General features: G+C 39.1%; 1 protein-coding gene across 1 annotated transcript; it reads left to right on the top strand.

Annotated features, from left to right (window-relative positions):
* The first annotated feature begins 1,042 nt into the window (after positions 1-1,042).
* CCT4 (chaperonin containing TCP1 subunit 4) lies at positions 1,043-16,034 on the top strand. Its single transcript, XM_019432143.2, has 14 exons — positions 1,043-1,306; positions 3,995-4,047; positions 4,819-4,908; positions 5,815-5,923; positions 7,054-7,196; positions 8,607-8,728; positions 9,413-9,545; positions 10,762-10,901; positions 12,656-12,752; positions 12,832-12,942; positions 13,034-13,164; positions 13,298-13,532; positions 14,964-15,077; positions 15,313-16,034. Exons 1-14 carry the CDS (start codon positions 1,180-1,182, stop codon positions 15,325-15,327), a joined length of 1,620 nt encoding a protein of 539 aa, XP_019287688.2. The 5' UTR covers positions 1,043-1,179; the 3' UTR covers positions 15,328-16,034.
* The last annotated feature ends 2,887 nt before the right edge of the window (positions 16,035-18,921 follow it).

The raw sequence follows: 18,921 nt of genomic DNA, 5'->3' as shown, positions 1-18,921 counted from the left end.
AGTGCTAATTTCCTGAATGCGTGTGATCACAGAATTAAATACTACTCTGGAACCTACCCCAAGCAACCGCCACTTTTATGGAAGCTTAATAATCACTCGTGAATAAACATTGAATGAACTTCACCTACATGAACTTCCATAATAAAACACAATGGTCATAGAAGCCCAACCGTTTTAGTTTTTGACGGGGGAAGTCAGTAGCTCTGTATGGGAACACGGTTTCAATCTATTTACAGGTACCCCTTGGGCTTCGGTTCTTTGTTTTGGTTCCCTTATCTACTAAAAAAAAAAAAATAATAATGGCCCTCACTTCATAGAATTATCGTATTGTGAAGGTTAATGAGATAAAACGTGTAAAGCGTTTAGCAATGCACCTAGCACATAACTGAACTAAATGATCGTAATTAAAATTCTTAGGCTCCCTGTGTGTGGCTCATGTCACGTGTAAGAAACTAGTACACAACGAGAAGGTTATACTAGACAAGGACTGCTGGTTTGGCAGGCAATCATAGCTTCAAAACGTGTAAGATTCCCTGGGATTTAATGACGGTACACTTAATCTCTACCACTCAATATCAATCAATAGGAGACAACACTTCAAGCATATGAAAACAGATACCCATTCCAAATCTCTCTCTTCCGACTCTATCTCAAAATGAACAAAACCGAATATTCATTTATTTCAAAATGAATAAAATACAAGACTAAGCGACCCAGCAAAAAAGGGCTCAGTCCCGCCCTTTCAGGAGTAACCAGGGAGACCACAACGCCTCGCAGACGCTTCTAGTTTGAGTTAACGGAAGGGACCTTACAGGCAAGCACAGAGCCACCGGCGACGTGGGTGGCCAACACCCGCCTTTAAAATCACGGGATGATCGGTCGGCCTCGCAAGGGTCCTCCCCCACCATGCCTCCACCCCCAGGGCCCGGGGCCAAGACTCCTTGTAAACCCCCAGTCCCCTGCCGCAGCTGCCTCAACAGGCGCGCGGCGGGCAGCCTGCTACGTCACGTCGGAGCCGCACCACTTGGCAGGCCCCCTTCTCCACCTCCTCCCCCCGGCGCCCTCGCCGCTTTCTGGAAGGTTCGTGAAGGCCGTGGGTGCCTTCCGTTATTCTGCGGCCGTCCGGAATCCGGCTCCATCCGTCCTCCACAAGCCCACGCAGACCCAGCCGACCTTGCCATGCCGGAGAACGTGGCTCCCCGGAGCGGGGCCCCCGCCGGGGCTGCCAGCGGCCGCAACAAAAGCGCCTATCAGGACCGTGACAAGCCGGCCCAGATCCGCTTCAGCAACATCTCTGCGGCCAAAGGTATCGCTCCCAGGGTCTGACCTGCGGCCGTGCGGGGTCGAGTTCTGTCTGCACTGTCATTCTGATCTTGGGTTGCCAAGGCACATTTTCTGTTCCTTGAGATGATCTCGTCTTTCCAGTGATAGATGGAAAGATCCCTCTTTGGAGGGATCTGTGCTGTTTTTTGCCGGTAATTCCCAGTGCCTAGTATGGAGACCTTTGGACTGGCCCCATTCTGGGTCTCAGACGCCCGTAAGTTTTCATCCTCGGTCGCTCATCACACTCCAGTAGAAAGCAGCCGAGGCCCGCACGTGCGGCTGCAGTCCTTTGGGATCTGACACAAGAGCCCTATCGCTTATCTGCTTATTGGTTCCATTGGTAGAATGTTGTTTGCATAATCCATTTTAGTTTTCTTGCCCTTGAAAAGTACCATTTAAGTAAGCTCTTGGCGCAACTAATGAAACGAATTGAGAACTTAGTGCTTATATTGGGGCGGGGACCTTTGTATTGCGCTGTGGGAAAGACTTAACCGTCCTGTTCGGGAATATGGAAAGATCTAGGCTGTGCTTTTATGTTCTCCCTGTATGTGCAACGAAACACAAACAAGTCTAGAAATATGGACAGTTTGTTGGCGTTTTCGTTTTATAGAATATTTTGGTGTATGGTAGAAATGAAGACCTGAGTTACAATTCTCTCGGTGGCTTTCGACCTCTAGCCAGGGTTTTCTCCCCCGTAAAATTGAGGCTTTTCTTTTTAGAGTTGTGAGAATTAAGAATAGTCGAGTTGAGATAGAAGAATCTGGAAGGAAAAATGAGAACAAAGGCTTAGAGATGTTACCTAGTGTGTATTGAATATTGAAACACAGTGAGCATTCCATCACGGCATAAAGTGCATGAAGAAGCGAGAGGTGAGATTGGAAGGGTAAAATGGGGCCAATCTTGAAGGGTCGGTGAGCAGAGGCCACATGAATTATCTGTGAACCTGACCTTGAAGAGAACTCAGAACAGAGACTACTAGTCTTTCCAAGTCAGACAAAACTCAACAAACTTGATCGAGGAAAGTTGCTTTAGTTAGGTGCATTTTCGGTTTAATTCAGGGAGCCAGTTTTTTATTTAGATGTTATCCAAAAAATGCCCCCCCACCCACCCAGATTGGTTGATAATGTGAAAAAAAAGTCTAGTATTATTCAGCATGAGTCATTTAACAGACTGTACTGTGTGCCACACAGTATGTTAAACATCTGACAGTTTTGGAAATGTAAGCAGTCTAAAAAATCTTTTATTTTTTTTTTGGATAATGTGTGTGTTATCTAACTTTTTGCAGGTGAATGTCAGAGCCTTTTTTTTTTTTTTTTTGCCTTTTTTAAAATAGCCCCAGCGTGGGGCTTGAACCCGCTACTCTGAGATGAAAGTCACATATTCTCCATACGGAGCCAGCCAGGTGTCCTGAATGTGAGGGCATTCTTAAAGTGAATTGGTCTGCTTGTAGAATCATGGCCATGTGGGTACACTACAGTAGCCTGAAAACGTAATATTGACTGGATAATTAGGAACAGCAGCCTAAAATTACAAAATAAAATTTTAAATTATAGCAAATATTTTCTCTAAAGATCTTTATCATTCACACAATAAAGGAGGAAGTATTATGCTGGTTGTGGCATATACAATGATTAGGTCACAATCTCAGCCTTGTGTATATGGGGTGAGGTGGTAGGTGAGGAAGGGGAAGGCCTAATTATTTGTCTTAGACTTGTCAAAGAAAAGGGGATTTGACTTGACTGTTCATCACATCTAATTTTTCTTAGAAAATAGTAAGTGGACTATTAAAACAAACATCCTTAGGGACAAATAATTAACTTTGGAACAGTAGACTGTATATCCAGATATATTTCAAGTATCCACTTTTGTTTTTTTAAACGTTTATTTATTTTTGAGACAGCATGAACGGGGGAGGGTCAGAGGGAGGGAGACACAGAATCCGAAACAGGCTCCAGGCTCTGAGCTGTCAGCACAGAGCCCGACGCGGGGCTCGAACTCATGGACCATGAGATCATGACCTGAGCCAAAGTTGTCCGCTTAACCGACTGAGCCACCCAGGCGCCCCAGATATATTTCATAATGTATTGATGATGACTGAAAGCTGGGGTTTTAGTTTTGGGTTTTTGTTTGGGTTAAGATTTGGGCTCTTTGTTTTGGTTTATTTGGTGACAGGGTTGGAAGGTGTCCAAAGGGTATTTTACCGTGGGCCATATATATATACTGGCCTCACGTTAGCGGACAAAACTCTTTGCCCTCAGAAATTACTGTTTAGGTAGGAGAGACAGAATAGACAAATAAATGGAATTATATAGCATATTAGGAAGTCTTAAGGAATGGAGAAAATACAGTCTTCATTCAGACTACATTGTATTTATTTTGATATTTAGGGAAAGATTAGGTAAATTCTTAAAATGTATTCTGCCATAGGTAGGGCACAAAGTTATTTACAGTGACTTGTACCAACAAAAGATGAAATGTCATACAATTAAAGGAATTACTGTTTCCAGTAGATTATTATTAGACAATGAATTTTCTTTAGTGGACACAGTATAAACAGTTGTATACCATATCCTAATAAGGACAAAATGATCATTTGAAAGGAGAAATACTTCATGGGTTTTTTTTGTTTCATTTTGTTTTAAGAGCCTTGATTTTTTCCTTCTGTTTACAGCTGTTGCTGATGCTATTAGAACAAGCCTTGGACCAAAAGGAATGGATAAAATGGTAAAAACTTGAACTGTTTGTTACAGATTGAGTGCTATTGTCCACACTGCAAAATCTCAGTAGAGGGTTAGGATGTGCTGCTTAAAAAATAAAAAGTATTAGAAAGGTACTTTGAAAGTTTAGAAGAATAACAGATTGCTTTGGAGTGAGTAGGACTTAACTATAATTCATATTTTATTTGACGCTTTTAACATTGAAAGTATGTCCGCCAGAGTAGTTCTCTGTTGTTTTGTTACATGGAAAGTACAGTAAGGCTATAGCTATGAGCGCTTGAGTTCAGTGTTTTCTTATTGGTAAATAACTGTGACCCTCTATGGGTCTGTAGAATTTCACTTGTTCTTCCAGCAAGAGAATACTGCTAAGTTGAGAATACCAAGAAATAAGTTACTATTTCAACTGTGAGAAGTGTGTACATTATGTTCTTGATGCTATCTTCTTTGGAGATCCATAGTGTCATTTGTTACTATGGATATGAACCCAGGAATAATAGTAATTATATCCAGTGTCTAGATTCCTTCACTTCGAACAAACAAAAAAAAGCTAGAGTAAAGCCAAGTATTGCACTTGTAAAGTTAAGCTGTTGCTGTATATTCTTAAGTCAGTATACTAACATAAGGGAAGAGAATTTAAAATTAAGCACAGTTGTAAGCTATGCAAACATAAATTCTCTACTAAGAAGTTTTAAAGTTAGAGCTTTTAGGGTGTCATAGTGCTGGGTAAAGAAATCAAAATTTTTGAAGTACAGTGTTTTCAAAAAACAAAACTTTCCAGATTCAAGATGGAAAAGGCGATGTGACCATTACAAATGATGGTGCCACCATTCTGAAACAAATGCAGGTGTTACATCCAGCAGCCAGAATGGTAAGTATAATTTTAGATGAGTGGGTTTTTTAAGTGTATTGCTTGATATTTATAAAGAGTTAAATTTGTTTCTTTGATCACATTGTATTTAAGCATTGTGAATTTATTTTCTTTAGGTTAAGCAGGCATGTTTTTAGGATGCATTGTGTGCCTAGCATTGTGCTCTTCATTGCAAGGTTGTAATAAAACATGAATCTCCTTGTCCACAGGAATGTGCCAGGTAGTTGAGGAAAAAGGAGATAAAAACATGAAATGCCGTGAATTATTAGCTCATTGGGTGTTAGTTGGAAGGGAGCAATGTAATCTTAATTGTGTGCAAAATAAATCACATGTCTAAACTTTACACTGGTGTTTATTAAAAATAATTACCAATTCAGCTAAGTGTGATGATTCCAGTGTCAAGTGAGAAGACACCATATCTTTGAAAAGAAATTCCATCAAAAAGTTACGTTTAATTATGTAAAGTTGACTTTTGAAGTGAATCAGATTCTACTTACACAGAGTCATTTCAGATAAGCTTCCAGAGGACTCCAAACTGACACTTGTGTCATCTAGAATGCTGCATTTTTTTTAGCTTCCAAGTCTACAACATTATTTATGCTTTCCGACAGGAACTTTTTTAATAGCTGGGGAGAAAAAATTTACAACCCATAGTCTGAACCAGAAATCATAATACAGCTTCTTATAGAGAGTATACCTAAGCAGAATTTTTTGTGTCACAGATATATCAATCATTTTAAAATGAAACCCAAGAAGTCAAAAATTTTGTTGAATCTTAGAGTGTTGATAATAGTAGTCAAGTTGTTTGTGACACTGATCAGAAAGCCATTCGTTTTATATTTCAGTTAGATGTTACTGGGTCCTCACATTTCTCATTGAGCAACTTAGCATGTTCTGTTTCCTTAGCTGGTGGAGCTATCTAAGGCGCAAGATATAGAAGCAGGAGATGGCACCACATCAGTGGTCATCATTGCTGGCTCTCTCTTAGATTCCTGTACCAAGCTTCTTCAGAAAGGTAGGTAGGACTTGGGACATGTTTTATTCCTAAATAAAGGGCAAAAAATACTAAGTAATAGGAGATATGATAGTTGATTTGGAATAACGAATCTTATTATTAGGAATTTTTAGGTTAAATTTTGCTTGGTTTATCATATGAATAAGAAATTTTTTTTCTTTTTTCTTTCTTACTTTTTTTTAAACCAAGCTTTATTTTGAATGAAACTTGATAGAATTTTGCTTTTCTAAAATAAGTTGTGGTGGTGGTACTAATCTTAGGCTCTAAATGAGAATAGTGATTTGGGAGAGATTGTATAGGTTCTTCTACTGGTAAATAGTGCTTAATCATAGTAGTAACTCTCCAGTCACTTATTCTACTTCTTAGAATTGTGATGTTTTGGAAAGTATATAATTTGGCTTCAGTCTTAAAGTATCATGAGTGCAGCATTGATCTGTTCCAAATTAAATGGAAATAAATTATTAGCCATAATAGCAGCTAAAGTTGTTCAGACTATTTTATTTATAACTGAAGCCTCAGTTTATTTTTTTATTTTTCATTTTTTTTGTTTCTTTAGTTTTGAGAGACAGAGCACAAGCAGGGGAGGAGCAGAGAGAGAGGGAGACAGAATCTGCAACAAGCTCCAGGCTCTGAGCTGTCAGCACAGAGCCTGACGTGAGGCTCAAACTCATAAACCGTGAGGCCATTGACCTGAGTCAAAGTCAGATGCTTAACTGACTGAGCCACTCAGGCACCCCATGAAGCCTCCGTTTAGATAATTTAAAAAATACGTCTGCTTTGGGGTGCCTCGGTGGCTCTGTCAGTTAAGCATCCAACTCTTAATTTCAACTCCGGTCATGATCTCATGGTTTGTGAGATCAAGCCCCACATCAGGCTCTGCTGACAGCATGGAGCCTGCTTGGGATTCTCTCTTGCTCTCTCTGCCCCTCCCCTGCTTACACATGCTCTTGTGCTCTCTTTATCCCTCTTCACTCTCTCTCAAAATAAACTTTCAAGAAAAATTTAAAATTATGACTGCTTTGAAATTACAATGCCTGGAAAGTTTCTATTTTTTTTTTTGAAAGTTTCTGTTTTTAATATGTGTCATATATGTAGTTCATGTGTTATAATAACGAAATTTTAACAAACAGGGATTCATCCGACCATCATTTCTGAGTCATTCCAGAAGGCTTTGGAAAAGGGTATTGAAATCTTGACTGACATGTCTAGACCTGTGGAACTGAGTGACAGAGAAACTTTATTAAATAGTGCTACCACTTCATTGAACTCAAAGGTGAGTCCAGTACTAAGGGATCATAGAAAAATCACATTTTAAAGTTTAAGAATTGCAACTCTTACATTGTGATTTTTGATGTTAAACAGCTCATAAATGTTAGGTCTGGAGTGTCTAGATAACTGAAGTAATTTGTACAACTAAATTAAAGTCAAATTTCCTCCTTCAAAGCTTTCAAATAAATTGTATCCCCATTTTACATATGGGGAAATAGATGTAGTGAAGTTAAGTAACTAACCCAAGACCTGTCAGTAAGAGGTAGGATGAGGGGCACCTGAATGGCTCAGTCAGGTAAGTGTCCGACTTCAGCTTTGGTCATGATTGTTGAGTTTGAGCCCCCAAATCAGGCTCTCTGCTGTCAGCACAGAGCCTGTTTTGGATCCTCTGTCCCCCTCTGTTTCTGCCCCTCCCCCACTCATGCTCGCTCTCCTAAATAAGTAAAAAATAGGGGGTAAGTTGAGATTGGAACCAAGGACAGGTTTGCCCATCCATAGTCCCTCTTAACAATCAGTGCTGCTTTTTTTAATTTTCAAATTTAAAGCATTGATTTTTTTTTTAATTTTTTTAATGTTTGTTTATTTTTGACAGAGAGACAGAGCATGAGCGGGGGAGGGGCAGAGAGAGGGAGACACAGAATCCAAAGTAGGCTTCAGGCTCTGAGCTGTCAGCACAGAGCCCTACGCGGGGCTCGAACTTACAGACCGCGAGATCATGATCTGAGCTGAAGTCAGACGCTCAACCAACTGAGCCACCCAGGCGCCCCAAGCATTGATTTTTTTTCTAAGAATTTCTTGTGCATTTAATGTTAATTGTTTTCTGTCACATTCTCTTCATCCCTCCTGTATTTTCCCCTTTTTTTCATCAGCTTTATATCAATACATTCATTTTATTTCAATGTTACATGGGGAGCTAGTGTTAGTCACGTACATGATACTGTTAAATGTCCACAGTTGTAACACAGAATAGTGTGGTTACAGGCATTGGTCATAGAGTCTAGAATACTTGGGTTTAGTGCTGGGTTCATCACTAAACTAAGCTGTGTGACTCTTCAAATTTCTTCATCTGAAGATTGAATGAGTATGTAAATGATAAGGGCTAAGATCATTTAAGTAAGAATTGTCTGCATAAAGTTAACTTGGTTTTTGGATTTCCTATAGAATTATTAGTAATTCAGACAGTCCGTTTACTAAATTAATAAAACAGGAAAGCAAGCAGACACATATTGTGCCCTTGGTGACTGACAACATGACTGACAAGACAGTTTATATGGAATGTTGTCTTCGTGTTCCCACTCTTCCTTTGCAACCCAAGAAAAATGGTTAAGATTACTTCTTGAATATCTTTGTCATTAAAGAACTAGGATTTTTTTCTGTTGTGAAGTTGATTTTATTATTATTTTTTTAATTCTAGGTTGTCTCTCAGTATTCAAGTCTGCTTTCTCCAATGAGTGTAAATGCAGTGATGAAAGTGATTGACCCAGCCACTGCTACTAGTGTGGATCTGAGAGACATTAAAATAGTTAAGAAACTTGGGTAAGCATGTCTAATTTTAACTTCAGTAAAAATAAGGGGTACCTCAGTGGCTCACTCGGTTAAGCATCTGTCTCTTGATTTCGGCTCAGATTATGGTCTTATGGTTCATGAGTTCAAGCCTATGTTGAGGACGTCATCACAGAGCCTGGTTGGGATTCTCCTGTCTCCCTCTCTCTCTGCTCCTCCCTCAGTTGCTTTCAAAAATAAATAAGCTTTTTAAAGAAAAATTAATTTTAATAACTTGTATTAATATGGGAATCTCAAGAGTTTGTTTATATCCTTTTACGATGGCAAGGCAGTAGTGTGATCAGAGTTCAGGAATGGGGCACTAATAAATGATACCTGTTTTATTCGACTGATGATTTTTAATCTATTAGTGATCTATTTTTTTAATAGTTATTTCTCCCAGATTTTATTTGGCTCACTGTATTTTTTTTAATGTTTGTTTATTTTGAGAGAGGGAGTGGGGGAGAGGCAGAGAGAAAATCCCAGGCAAACTCCATGTTCAGCATGGAGCCTGACATGGGTCCTCGATCTCATGACTGTGCAATCATGACCTGATACCACATCAAGAGTCCATCGCTCAACCAACTGAGCCACCCAGGTGTGCCCTGATTGGCAATCTGTTAAACTTAACAGATTTCTGCCTGTTAACTGTCGTCTTCTTGTTTTCTTTTCTCTTAGTGGGACAATTGATGACTGTGAGCTGGTAGAAGGGCTGGTACTTACTCAAAAGGTGGCAAATTCTGGCATAACCAGAGTTGAAAAGGCTAAGATTGGGCTTATTCAATTTTGCTTATCTGCTCCCAAAACTGATGTAAGTAAGAACTAAATGCAATTGGTTCCTTGTTCATGTGTTTTGACTTTTTAATAGCTCAGACTTTTGTTTGTTAATACAAAAACAGAAAATACACTAGTAATAAAAACCATAGGTTTCAAAAGAATTTGTGAGATTGAGGGTGCCTGGGTGGCTCAATCGATTAAGCATCCAACTTCAGCTCAGGTCAAGATCTTGTGGTTCTTGAGTTTGAGCCCCGAATCAGGCTTTGCTATCAGCGCAGAGCCCATTTTGGATCCTCTGTTTCTCCCCCACTCTCCTTCTCTCATAAAAATAAAATACTAAAAAAAAAAAAAAAAAGTGAAATTGAGACAAAAGTAGAAATTGTTGATGACAGACATGACAAATCTGTAGCTTCAATTGACTGTCATTGAACTAAGCATTGACTTCATAGATAAGGCAAATAGCAATAGAGGCTATGTATGAAATAGGTTATGGAAAAGTTACAGTGTAAGTAGAATTTCTAAATTCTTTCTAGGTTTCTGAGAAACCTCCACCCACCCTATAGCAACAGACAGATCTTTTGTCCTATATTAGCACAAATGAAACTAAACCAGGTTACTGTTTATACTCTAAAGAAATGTTTTTAAAGGTGTTTTCATATCTTTTAGTCATAAGTGCTATTTCCAAAAGTGGGTGGTTGAGCTTGTCACTTCTCTCAGGTTTGTTTTCTTTACAGTGTATTGCATTACACATTTTTAGTCCTGTGTTTCCCAAAAGTTTAACCCATAGAAAAATTAATTTTGTTTTATACACCACTGATTAACAAGATTTGTCCCTGGTACCTCCTTTCAGCATGCCAGTGTTGTTTGTGTTTGTTTGTTTTAACAAGCCATAGAGTAAAAAGGATGCAACTGAGATTATTTCAGGAATGCATATACCTGTATGAAGAAAATTGACACATTCAGGAAATAGGATAATCATTTCACAGTTACCAAAAATGTACTTGCAAAAAATACAAGACAGCAAGGTGTATAGATAAAAGTTAAAGACCTGAGTTAATGTTGGTTTTCATCTTCCTAGATCTTTTCTGGGTGTGACAGTATGATATCTTATTTGGTATGATTTTGGTTGAATATACATGATACATGATATTTGCATTAAAAGTTTGTCTTTCTCACTAAAAAAAATTAAAGGCAAAAAAAAAAAACTCTTATAAGGCAATTTATTATTATGTTATTCTTTTTCTCAACAGATGGATAATCAAATAGTAGTTTCTGACTATGTCCAGATGGACCGAGTGCTGCGGGAGGAGAGAGCCTATATTCTAAATTTAGTGAAGCAAATTAAAAAAACAGGATGTAATGTTCTTCTCATACAGAAGTCTATTCTGAGGTGTGGAGCGATTTCTTTTGTTCACTTTTTTATTTTTTTAATGTTTATTTTTGAGAGAAAGTGTGTGAGAAGGAGAGGTGCAGAGAGAGACAGAGGATCCGAAGCAGGCTCCATGCTGATGGCAGCACAAGGTGGGGGCTCAGACTCACAAACCATGAGATCATGACCTGAGCTGAAGTCCAGGACTCAAAACGACTGAGCAACCCAGGCAACCCTCTTTTGTTCACTTTTTTTTTTCCTTAATCTTTTGTTCACTTTTTAATGACATTTATTTTTGATCCCTTATAGCAATTGTTTAAGAAACATTCAAAGTGAGTAAACCAGTGGAAATCTAGGATGAAACTGCATTGGTGGGACAGCACTATATTCTGATAATCCTCTAAAGTAGGTTCTCTTCCCATTGTGATGATTTAAATATGTGGGATATACAGTTGACCCTTGAACAACTTAGGTTTGAATTGTGTGGGTCCACTTATATATGGGTTTTTTTTTTTTTTATTACAGTGCTGTCAGGTGTATTTTCCTCGTGGCTTTTTAAAGTTTTATTTAAGTAATCTCGGGGTGCCTGGGTGGCTCAGTCGGTTAGGCATCCGACTTCAGCTCAGGTCATGATCTCACAGTTCGTGGGTTTGAGCCCCGTGTCTGGCTCTGACAGCTCAGAGCCTGGAGCCAGCTTTGGATTCTGTGTCTCATTCTCTGCCCCTTCCTCGCTTGTGCTCTGTCTCTCTTTCTCTCTCAAAAATAAACAAACATTAAAAAAAAATTTTTTTTTTTTAATTAAAGTTTCATTTAAGTAATCTCTACACCCACTGTGGGGCTCAAACTCATGACCCTGAGATCAAGAGTTGCATGTTCTTCTGACTGAGCCAGCCAGGCACCTCTCCTCGTAGTTTTCTTAACGTTTTCTTTCCTCTATTTTTATCATAAGAATACAGCATAGGGGTGCCTGGATGGCTTAGTCAATTTGGCATCGGACTCTTGATTTCAGCCTGGGTTGTGAGCTTAACAGTTCTTGGGTTTGAGCTCCACATCAGGCTCTGTGCTAACAGGGCAGAGTCTGCTTAGGATTCTCTCTCTTCTCTTTATCCCTCTCCTTGCTTGCACGCGCTCTCTCTCTCTCTCAGATATTTAAAAAGAATACAACATATGCTACGTGTAACATGCAAAATATCGATTAAGTGTTTATGTTATCCATAAGGCTCTGATCTTTGGGTTATTAGTAGTTAAGTTTTGGGGAAGTCAGGGCATCTGGGTGGCTCATTCAGTTGAGTGTCCGTCTCTTGATTTTGGCTCAGGTCATGATTCCAGGGTTGTGAGATCAAGCCCTGCATCAGTCTCCGCGCTGAGTGTGGAGCCTGCTTGAGATTCTCCCTCCCTCCCTCCCTCCCTCCCTCCCTCCCTCTCTTTACCTGCCCCCCTCCCCTTCTCCTGTGTGCTCTCTCTAAAAAGGGCAGGAGGAGTCAAAAGTTGTATGCAAATTTCGGGGGGTGTCTGGGCAGCTTAGTCGATTAAGTGTCCAACTCTTGCTGTCAACTCAGGTCATGATCTCATAGTTCATTAGTTTGAGCCCTGCATCATGCTCCGTGCTGACAGTGCAGAGTCTGCTTGGTATTCTCCCTGCCCCGACACAGCTCCCCCGCCAATAAATAAATAAGCTTTAAAAAATCTTTTAAAAAAATGACAAAAAGCAGTTGAATGGCAAAGTGGTTTTTATTTTAACCTAGCATTGATATAATCCCTGATTTGTATTTCAGAGATGCTCTTAGTGATCTTGCATTACATTTCCTGAACAAAATGAAGATTATGGTGGTTAAGGATATTGAAAGAGAAGACATTGAATTCATTTGTAAGGTAAAATATTCCTAGCATCTGTGTGAAAATACTGTCTTAATCAAATGTCTTAATTTGTGGATTTGATTTCTTTTCCCAGACAATTGGAACCAAGCCAGTTGCTCATATTGACCAGTTCACTGCCGACATGCTGGGATCAGCTGAGTTAGCTGAGGAGGTCAATTTAAATGGTTCTGGCAAACTGCTCAAGGTAACAGTATTATAATAAAGCTTTTTATCTATCTGGATTTTTTGTTTTCACCCTTATTTCAAATACCTAATTTGGAGTTTGTTTACTAAAGATTACAGGCTGTGCAAGCCCTGGAAAAACAGTTACAATTGTTGTTCGTGGCTCTAACAAATTGGTGATTGAAGAAGCTGAGCGTTCCATTCATGATGCTCTATGTGTTATTCGCTGTTTAGTGAAGAAGAGGTAATAGAAGTTACTGAGTAATATTTTGAGCATTAAATTTCTTTACTTTGACTTTTTAAGGTATAAATAGTAAGTTATTAAGAATAGCTTTCTGTTGGATAAAATAAGCTAAAAATGTATTTGTGAATTTCAGAGCTCTTATTGCAGGAGGTGGTGCTCCAGAGATAGAATTGGCCCTACGGTTAACTGAATATTCACGAACATTGAGTGGCATGGAATCCTACTGCGTTCGTGCTTTTGCAGATGCTATGGAAGTCATTCCATCTACACTAGCTGAAAATGCTGGCTTGAATCCCATTTCTACAGTAACAGAACTAAGAAACCGCCATGCCCAAGGAGAAAAAACTACTGGCATTAATGTCCGAAAGGTAATAATTTAGTCTCTTAATTATTGCAGAAAATGTTGATTAAAATGTTAAAAGCTTCATAATCATCTATTGAATGAAAAGCATTCTAATGAAAAGTAATCTTGGATTTTGGGGCACCTGGTTGGCTTAGAAGAGAACGTGACTCTTGATCTCTGAATTGTAAGTTTGAGCCCCACATTGGGTGTAGAGATTAACTTTTTAAAAAAATAATCTTGGATTTAAGTATGAGATCTGCATGTTAATTAATTTAGGCCATTGAGTAAGAATGAAGATGATGCCTTAACTGAAAAGTATTAAGTATTTGGTACTTATGGATTGTGTGACTGTTAGTGAATTAATTGGCCTGTGTTTCACTTTCCTCAGTTGTAAAAATAAAGACAGTTAATAGTTTCTTCAAAAGCCTGTTGTGAGGATTGAACATATTACCAACTAGAAAGCTTTTACTAAGTTGCCTAGCATAAACACTGTAAATGTTAACCATTGCTGCCGTTGTGGCCAGCAGCCAAGTATGGTTATATAGGGTAAATACAACAGTAATAATTGCCCTTTTTGTATTAATGTCTCCTTTTATTGAAGAGACAAATTAATATATAATGGAAAAACAACTGTGAAGATCCAAAGTAATATTTTCGGAATGATACAAAATTCCAAAGGAAGGGCACTGCCTGGTTAGGGGAAACTTCATGAAGACACATCTTTGGTAGGGAATGAGATTTTAGGTGGAAAAGCAAATGGTTTACAGGTGAAAGGGACCAGGAAGTGACTCATTTTGTCTTGTGGGTTATATGTTGGTGATACACTGGAATTTAACTTTAGGAAGCTTAGATAAGAGCTAGAATATGCCTTTGAGTATTGGGGCAGATATGTGGGAGGGGGGTTGTTTTCCAATAGTTGGGAGCTACTAATTTTATTTTATTTATTTATTTATTTTTTTAATCAAGAAGCTAAGATGATGTAAAAGTATTTTAAGGGGGAAAGACTGGAGGCACGGTGGCCTGCTATGGCCATCGTAAATTAATGCAGTAATCCTGAGAGAAAGGGGACCGAGATAGTGGCAATAACAATTTAAAAGTAGGGTTTAAGAGAGATGTAAAGGAAGAGCAGACCAGATTTGGCCAGATTAGGATTAGGATTCAGGGATGGTTTAAGCATTAAAGATCTTACAGTTTTTAATTAGTATGATTAATTTTTGCCCAGATAATAGGAGTTATTTTGGGATTAGGATTGGGGGGATCTAGCATTAATTTAGTTTTTCCAAATTTTAGTTAAGTACAACCTACAATACAGAGAAGAGTTTAGTAGGGAATATTTTACTTTTGACTAGGGCAAGGGAAAATGAGGTTTAAAAGGCCTTATTAAGTCAAACTTGTAACAGTGTAGTTGGTGATGTAAGTAATAATTATACTAAAAGCAATCTGTGCTATTTGTCAGGGTGGTATTTCCAACATTCTGGAGGAATTGGTTGTCCAGCCTCTGTTGGTTTCAGTCAGTGCACTGACTCTAGCAACTGAAACTGTCCGGAGCATTCTGAAAATTGATGATGTGGTAAGTATAAATAGATTGTGGATTTCCCTATAAGGTCAAAAAGGCATATTTTTAAAAGAGTTTTGGGAGGGGAGCAGGGTGGTAAATGATACTTTGTTGGTCCTCAGGTGGTAACAGTTCATACTTTTACAGTCTTTTCTCACTTGTAAAAATAGGAGTGATTTGGTAGTTGCCCTAAACCAGTGTTAAAATTTTATCATTACAAGTTGTGGAACTCAGGTTTTTTTCTTGTCAGGTAAACACTCGGTAATCAAGTAACACTGGCCAACTGGCACCATCACAGCCACTAACAGTGTGTCTGGAGTGGAAGATCTCCTTGCTGTTTGGAAGATTGTTTTCCTCTACAAATTCCCAGGCTTGGTCTTCCAGTTGGCACTTGCTTGAAATTGTATTGACATAATTAAAGTATTAAATGTTTGGTTTCAAAAGGCAGATTAATTTATCATCCCTTCTACCCCCAACAGTCTGTTACTTCTGATATTCTTGACAGACCTGTAGAAGAAGAGAAAATGAATTCACATTCACTTATGGATTCGTTTAGGTCTCAATCCTGGGTACTTTAAGTTTGTTTGTTTTAAACAAGTTTTGAGAATTTTAAATGGCCCACTATGCTCATCACCCTGATAAATCCCCATTTACACAAAAATATCAAAGCCCTGTATATGCTGTTCTAAAAAATAACGGTGTAAGAAGATACAAAGTGAAAAATGAAAAGTCCCTTTACCCTATCATCCTAATCCCTTCCTCCAAGAATATAACCATTATTGCGAAAATTGGGATTCCTTTTACAAATAAAACTATATGCATATATGTATCAAATCTTATTTATACATAGGGGTTCATAATGTCATTTCTTCAGTGGTTTACAATATCTTTATTGCCTCTGTCCTGATCCAAGCATCATCTCTTGCCATGAGCCATGTAAAATCTCCGAATTAAATTAGTCTCTGTCCTTGCTTTGGCTTTCTTCCAGTTAGTTTGTTCACTCTAGTGATTTTTTAAAAATTGTCAGGCGCTCCCATTCATAAGTTTTTGTCACTTTGTCTACCTTTGGATAAAGGCCAGACCTTTGATGTGGACCATAAATGGCGCCTACACAATCTGGTACCACTTGGCCCACCATCTCCTGTGTTGTATTTCATAAGGATTATTATGAAAACAGCTGGGGCCCTCCATATTTGTGGAGAAGTAATTGCAGCCAACCAGTTTGAAGTGTGTTTTACATCTGGTAACTCATTTAGTAACTAATTTGATAAATGGTAAGTCTTAAGTCAAAAAATTTCTCTAATCCAGGGGTGCCTGAGTGGCTCAGTCAGTTAAGTGTTCCACTTCAGCTCAGGTCATGATCTCGCAGTTCGTGGGTTTGAGCCCTGCGTCGGGCTCTGTGCTGACAGTTCCAAACCTGGAGCCCACCTCGGATTCTGTCTCCCCTTTCTTTCTGCCCCTTACCCCCTCACTCTGTCTTCTGTCCCTCTCTCAAAAATAAACATTTAAAAAATTTTAAAAACATTTTTTCTGTAATCCAAAAGGCTTATATTTGAACTTTTTTTTTTTTTTCAATTTTTTTAACATTTATTTATTTTTGAGAGACAGAGCATGAGCAGGGGAGGGGCAGAGAGAGGGAGACACAGAATCCAAAGCAGGCTCCAGGCTCTGAGCCATCAGCAGAGTCCAACGCAGGGCTCACACTCATAAATCAGGAGATCATGACCTAGGCCAAAGTCAGATACTTAACCGACTGAGCCATCCAGGCGCCCCAACATTTATTTATTTATTTATTTATTTATACACACCATTATATATTGATATATAAATAAATTTGTAAGTATTGAGAGTCCCCCCTACCCTTTCTAGTCCTTCCTTTCGTTTCTTTTTTTCTTTCCTTTCTTGCTGGCTAGGACCTAGAGTACAAATGCAGAAAGGAAATGATCACAGTGGGTGTGAGAGCCAGCCTCTGAGGTAGCACCCAATAATTCCTGCCTTCTAGTATTCACAATCTTGTGTAACCCCCACCATCTCCCACATTGTACCAGGGTTTAATGATAGCATATGATCAATAAGCATGGAACAGAAGTGACCGGTCACTTCCAGGATTAGATGATAAAATACCGTGGCTTCTGCCTTGGACACTCTGGGTTTTGCTCTCCTAAATTACTTGATCTGAGAGGAACAGGTTGCTATGTTATGGAGAAGCTTTATGGACACAGGCTTTCAGCCAATAGCTAGCAAGGAACTAGGGCCTGTCAACCATTACATGAGTGAGCTTGGAAGCAGATTCTCCAGTCTCAATAGAGCCTTGAGATAATTGTATCCCTGATCAACAACTTGACCCCCTTGCAAGAAACCCTGAGCACGAACCATTCAGCCAAATTTCTCAAATTTCTGACTCTTAGAAACTAGGTGATGTAAAAATGTTTATTGTTTTAGGGTAGTACATTACACAGCATGACATAAATAACTAATACAGTGGGCATCTTTGTTTTACCCATCTTTTCACTATCAAATATAATTGCTATTTTATTTTTGTTTTATTTTTTGTTTGTTAGATGTCCTTTAAGGAAATTTCCTTTTATTCCTAATTTCTTTAGAGTTTTATTTTAAACATATATAGATGTTGGGGCACCTGGGTGGCTCAGCTGGTTAAGCATCTAACTCTTGGTTTCAGCTCAGGTCATGATCAGTGGTGGCTTAACGGACTAAGCCACCCAGGAGCCCTCTCCCCCATATATTAACATCACTGACTTCAACTTACTTATTACAACAAATGTTACAAAGTTCAAACACATTTTTGCTATTTCAGTATTGAGTTGCATACAGACCAAATAAACTTTACATAATGACAGACATTTCCATCTATGACTGGATACACTTGAACCTTCCACATTGATCTCAGGGCCTACACAGGTGATTTTAAAGTTATCAAGGTTATCCTCAGCTTCACTTTAAGTCTCCTTAGTCTCTGGCTCTGCTCCTCGTTCTTCCTGTGCTGATGTGGCTGTGGGAACAGCAATGGCTGCAGGAATTAAAATAGCTGTAGCAGCTTGCAGCCATAGCCTCTTCCTTCTGTTTTTTTTTCTACTTGTTTTACTCCTTTTATCCTTTTGTGGTTCTTGTCCTTTTTTTCTTTCTTTCTCTTTCTTTTTTTTCTTTCTATACCCTTCTTTGGAATTCCTTGCCAGTGTTGGGTCTGATGGTAGGCTTTTAGTCTTTTTGATCCGTAACAAAGGTGACGTGCTTAGACAGGGTGACTAAGACTGGACAGGGAATGGAGGTGCTTGGGGTTTTTAGCTCCTGGCTCAGGTGACTGAGCCAAATGGGGATAAGAACTTGAAGTCTGCAGAGCTGGAGACCACCAGGAGATGGAATGCTGTTCCCAGGTAGATTGGCTCAGGGAAGACCTTTTCCTATGCTTTGATACCAATGCAAAGTGTCGTGGTGACTTCTTTGAGAGGTGAAGAATGGGAGCCCCTGTGCTTTGGGTGGACATAGTGATGCCCTTTTTTAAGATGGGGAGAAGAAGGGTATCTCCTGTGCTTTAGAGGAGACCATTCTTGGGAATGTTGAATACTGATGTGGGGTACGAGAAGGGGGTGCTTCCCTTTGTAGTGTTATGGAAGACCAGCACCTGTGAGGAGGAGAGAGAAGGAAAATGGAGTCCTTTACTGGGTGAGAGGAGGGACTTCCTCTACTTCAAGGAAACCCTCTTCCTTCCCCTTTTGCTTGTGTGGTGAGAAAGGCCTTCCTCGAAGTCACCTACCTCACCATTTCTCAAATGGGACCTCTTCAGTAAGTAACTCATCATTATTTTCTGAAGAGGAGGAACAGAGTCAGATGAAGACTGCTG

Source organism: Panthera pardus, unplaced genomic scaffold (assembly GCF_024362965.1).
Source record: "Panthera pardus isolate Hobbes unplaced genomic scaffold, ASM2436296v1 HiC_scaffold_25, whole genome shotgun sequence".
Lineage (NCBI taxonomy): Eukaryota > Metazoa > Chordata > Mammalia > Carnivora > Felidae > Panthera > Panthera pardus.
Note: the sequence above shows the minus strand (reverse complement) of the source record. Positions and strands in the feature narration are given on the sequence as shown.

What these genes read in the sequence shown, in the direction of transcription:
- CCT4 (XM_019432143.2), top strand. Translation starts at nt 1,180, where the DNA reads ATGCCGGAGAACGTGGCTCCCCGGAGCGGGGCCCCCGCCGGGGCTGCC. An exon ending in AAAATAGTTAAGAAACTTGG is followed by an intron (nt 8,729 to 9,412) that starts GTAAGCATGTCT and finishes CTTTTCTCTTAG; the next exon opens with TGGGACAATTGATGACTGTG. An exon ending in CGCTGTTTAGTGAAGAAGAG is followed by an intron (nt 13,165 to 13,297) that starts GTAATAGAAGTT and finishes TGTGAATTTCAG; the next exon opens with AGCTCTTATTGCAGGAGGTG.